The following is a 4,950-nucleotide window of genomic DNA, read 5'->3' on the forward strand; positions in this document are numbered from 1 at the left end:
GACCATTAATAATATTAGTGAATTTAGTAAACATTTCAGATATAGACTCATTAGGTTTCATTTTAAACAGTTTATATTTATGCACTAACATGTTAATTTTAGATTCTTTAACCTGGTCAGTGCCTTCATGTGTAACTTCCAGCCTATCCTAGATTTATTTTGCGGACATGCAGATGGATATACGATTGAATTCATTAGTATCTAATGAACAATATAAAACATTCATGGCTTTTGCATTCAGCTGAGCCATTTTTTTTATCATGATCATCCCATTTTCCTTCAGGTTTGGATAGTGAGATGTTATCAATGACTTTCGTGGGTGTGTGCGGCCCATTGACTATGATGTTCCATAAATCATAGTCGAGTGCTTGGATGAATATGCACATACGTGCTTTCCAATAAGTATAGTTTGTGCCACTGAAAAGTGGTGGTATATTTGTAGATTGCCCTTCGGCAATAGAAGTTCCTAATGGTGCTGCTATGATCTTTAACTCTTGATGGTTAGATCAAAGAAGGGCTTGAGTACCGAGCTCTAATACCACTTGTTACCCAGATATGCAGCCCAAGAGGGGTGTGAATTGGGTTTTAAAAACTTTTTAACTAAATGCAGTGAATAATAATTTTAATTTGAAGGATACAAGTGTTGAATGATAGCAGAAATTAAAAAGCAAAAGTATAAAGAGACAAGCATACACAAAAACAGAAAATTTTCAGTGGTTCGATGTGATCCACACCTACATCTACTCCCCAAGCCCCTTGAAAATTTTACTATAACCTCCTTGATTATAGTGTCGTTGTTTTGCGAGTTTACAACCCAACTCGTTATTTTTTCCAAATCACAACGAATCCAGTTGGTTTTCACAAGATCACCAACTTAAAACCTTTATCTGTTTGTTTTTCGGGATCACAAACAACCTAGTTGGTTTTCACAGGATCACCAACCAAAACCTTTACACTTATTGAATTCTCTGATTCAACAACTTCCAATTCAGGTTTGGAACAATCTTTACCTATTACAGAAAATAAATGAAACTGTTACAGCAGAGTTGAAGCTAAGTAATAAATGCTGTAACAAAGTAAACAAAGCTTCAAAATAAATGAAACAATAAATGTAGATGTGAAGCTTTGAAGATGGTTGTTCGCTGCAGTTGCATGTATTGATTGTACAGCAGCAACCCTCTGTTGAATATCTTTGACTAATTTTCTCACTAGATGGTTTTTCTCTTTTAAAAGCTTTCTTGTGAGGATTTGATCTTTGAAAGCTTGGATTTAATTTTTGGATCTTCTCTCTTATTCCTCTCTTGTTCCTTTGCCGCTCCTTTGAATTTATAGGCTTCATGCTGACCAGGAAGCACCAACTAGCCGTTAGACCAAAAAACAAGCCGTTGAGACCTAGTAGAAATCCTATTGAAAGTAGCCGTTGAAACTGTCAGGATAATAGGGGTCGTCCCTCCAAATTTAGGGGTCGTCCCATGTGCTGAAGGGGATGACTCACTAAGCAAAAGGGTCGGCTCATTCCTTCGGCTCATACAAAATTTCTGCGCTGGCCTCAAAGGGTTGACTCTTCAATATCGGAGGTCGACTCATGTAGATAATGGGTCGAATTTTTAAGTACAAGGGTCGGCTCATCTAATTTGTCTCAGGTGGCGATTCTTCTCTGTATTTATTGAACTGTACTGGGGTCGACTTATTTAACAAAAGAGTCAACTCATTAAATAAAATGGTCGGCTCACATAGTTTATAAACAGAATTTTCAAAGACCTTTGATTTTGTTTTTCTTGATTCTTTGGAGGTTGTAAGTACAATTTTCTTCATGAAATTTAAACCTTCACACTTAAGCCACCATCATTAGAATACATATTTAACTCAATTGTTTTACGATTATCAAAATCCATCCTTTAGGGTTGACACAATAAATTTATTTCAATAATGAGCATACCTTCAGAAGATTTCTTGTTCTTCAAAGAAGCAAGATAAGTAAGGCAGTTTCTTTTTTTCAATGCCCTGTTTTGCCACAATGGAAACAATTTTCTTTTGGTTTCTTCTCTACATTGCCCTTGTCATGTTCCTTAGTCTCCCGGGCTGGAGGACTAGTCTGAGACCTCGAGACCACTTCCTCTTATTGTTGAACCTCTTGCCCTTAGGATGAAAGGGCTTGGTTCTAGAGGAGGATACTGATTTATCAACTAGCATGAGAGAACCTTTCTCTTTCTTAATCAAATCCTCTACTGATGCAGCATGTTGAGTAGCTCAGACAATGTCACACTCATCTTGTTCATATTATAATTAAGTATGAATTGATTGTAATTTTTAGGCAAAGATGAAAGGATCACATCTTCCTTGGTGTCACCATGCACACTTGCACCCATCGTCTCCAGTTCGTCGATAAAAGAAATCATCTTCAGGACATGATCCCGAACTGGAGTACCTTCCACCATCTTGGTGGTCATCAACTGTTTCATTACTTGCTGATGTGCAGACCTGCTTTGCTCTCCACATTAGTCATGGAGGCTAGTATGTAGCATCTGGTAGGATCATTAGCCTCATACCACTTATCATAAGTAGGCTTTTGCTCCCCAGTGGCATCATCTTGAGCAAGATTTGGGGCATCTCCCTTGAGGACATGAACAACCTTCTCAACAGTGAGAACAATCATCAAGTTCCCCTTCCCATTAATAAAATTGGGCCCACTCAAATGATTATCTTCTAGAATTCTACATAAAGGGTTGAAGTTGGGCATGATTAAACTGCAAAAAGATTCACACGTATTTTCCATTAATCTCGGGTTTTTTCAATGACCAATGGTACCTCCCACTCAGACAAGGTAATCAAGAAAACATAACAATCATATTTAAAAATCAACCAGAATATAACAATTGTATTCACCATCTAAGTGGGTATCAAGAACTTTTATCCTATGTACAACAATAATTCTATTTTGGTAATTAAGGTACAATTTGTAAAAGCAAATAGATACTATTTATCGTGATCACATCACAGGTCACATATTTTATATACAAATTTCTATGACTCTCGATTTTCTTTTGGCCACCAAATCAAATAGAATCTTTTGCTATTTTAGCATATGTGTTCATTTGGTTAAGTGCTAACCATTATTTAAATGACATGCATCTTTAGCGAGATGGTGCTACTATTTTAATAACACTCCCACTACTAATATACACATTTATTTTCCCAAAAAGCAAACTAAAACCACTAAAAGATCAATAATGGCATTAACTATTTTAGTTTCAACCAAGATTGATCAAAAGTGTTCCAATCTACCAACAATGGAGGGCCATAGGTGTTATGAAATAACCCTATTTAGCACCTTTTTTTTGAATTAGATAATATTTTCTAAAATTATTATTATAATAATATATATGGTCAGGTCGGGTCAAACCCAAATATTTGGTCAAAGTGGGATGCATAGATTATAGGTATATTAGTCATACTAATTGGGCCTTAATTCAAATTATTTAATATTTAAATAACAATTAAAAAGTCACTAACTCTTACCCCCAGGCCTAAAACCCATTTTGATCCACTAAACAAACATGGGCTGGTTATATAAAAGAACCCATGGTGTACAAACTCATGAGAGAATTTGGATTGGGCCTAACAAGCCCAACCAAAAGGCCCACTGGGTAGGAAACCCTACCCTCTCTCCTTCTCCATCTTCCTCCTCTCCTCACCGTCGCCCCTCTCTTCTGCCTTTTTTTTGTTTTGGATTGGAGGAAGCTGTAACTGCCACTCATGGCAGTCACCACGCCGGCCACAACCAGTGGCCGGCGACGCCTCGCCGGGTCACCACGATGCCACCGAGGCGCGCGGCTGGCAATGGGATGGCCGCGCTCTCGGGTCGCCACGATGCTCTCTGTGGGTTGCGCGGCCGGTCGTGGGGCGGCCGGGCCCCTGGGGTTGCCATGAAGCCCCCACGGCGTGCGGCCTACGAGGAGGGTGGCCGAGATAGGCCCTCGCAGTGGCGATCTCCGCCCATGAAGGAAGCAGGATCCCGTTGTGGCCGGGCTCCTTTGCGCGGTGATTTCCGCCCGCGGCAGTGGCGTGCGAGCCACCTGAAACCCCTTCCGCCGCCTTCGCACGGCACAAAGGCACCGGCCGGAGGCGAGGAATTCTCCCTTGCCGCTCTCCTCATCTTCCCCTTCGTTGACTCATCCTCCATGAATAGATCTAGAAAGGGGGATTAGAGAACGATGAAGAAGATGAAGGAAATAGGGTGGGCCTGCGGTTGGAAACGGGAGGAGATGGAAAACACAGATTTTTTTTTTATTTCGAAAAACATTAATCACATTGTCCATCAAATCTAAAATAAACTCGAATATTAAATTCACAACAGAAGATCTTTGTTCTTAGACAAACCTGGCTCTCATAAAGGATCTTCTCCTATTTGATGTGGAAGAAATGAAAAGAAAATTCTGCAAAACAATAAAACAAGTTAAAAGAACACAGTTCTCAACCACTAGCAACTCAAGCGTGTTGCCTTCCAAGAGAATCATGCTTAATGCCTCTCTTAGGGTTTCTGCTTCTATGTCATAGGTTTTGATGGCCAACCCTAACTATTTATAACCGCTATAGTAAACCCTAGGCAATGATATGCATGGGAGCCTTAGGGATCTCAATTCTCGATTATAGGATCATAACTAAAAAACTATTTTCTAAAACCCCCTTATATTCTTTTAATTTCAAACTTTGGGCTTCTACAAATTGCAAAAATGTCTATCAACACTTTGCAATTGATTTCTGAGAAAAGAAGATTATTCTAGTGAAATCTCTTTGTTTACAATTTTTGTTAATCTATCTTTTGATCACACTATATTCTACATAAGCCAATAGGGCCGAAAAAATATCATTGATTAAATTCTTGGCTTATATAATTCTTAATTCTTATTCTGTAAATTCAATTGGACCTTAAAAATTATTTCTAAAACA

At 38.8% G+C, this 4,950-nt stretch overlaps 1 protein-coding gene across 1 annotated transcript; it reads right to left on the reverse strand.

Annotated features, from left to right (window-relative positions):
* Positions 1-1,197: 1,197 nt before the first annotated feature.
* LOC103695956 lies at positions 1,198-4,585 on the reverse strand. Its single transcript, XM_008777414.4, has 2 exons — positions 4,381-4,585; positions 1,198-2,747 (listed from the first exon to the last, which is right to left on the reverse strand). Exons 1-2 carry the CDS (start codon positions 4,515-4,517, stop codon positions 2,462-2,464), a joined length of 423 nt encoding a protein of 140 aa, XP_008775636.1. The 5' UTR covers positions 4,518-4,585; the 3' UTR covers positions 1,198-2,461.
* Positions 4,586-4,950: the final 365 nt, after the last annotated feature.

Source organism: Phoenix dactylifera, unplaced genomic scaffold (assembly GCF_009389715.1).
Source record: "Phoenix dactylifera cultivar Barhee BC4 unplaced genomic scaffold, palm_55x_up_171113_PBpolish2nd_filt_p 000188F, whole genome shotgun sequence".
In the NCBI taxonomy this organism is placed as follows: domain Eukaryota; kingdom Viridiplantae; phylum Streptophyta; class Magnoliopsida; order Arecales; family Arecaceae; genus Phoenix; species Phoenix dactylifera.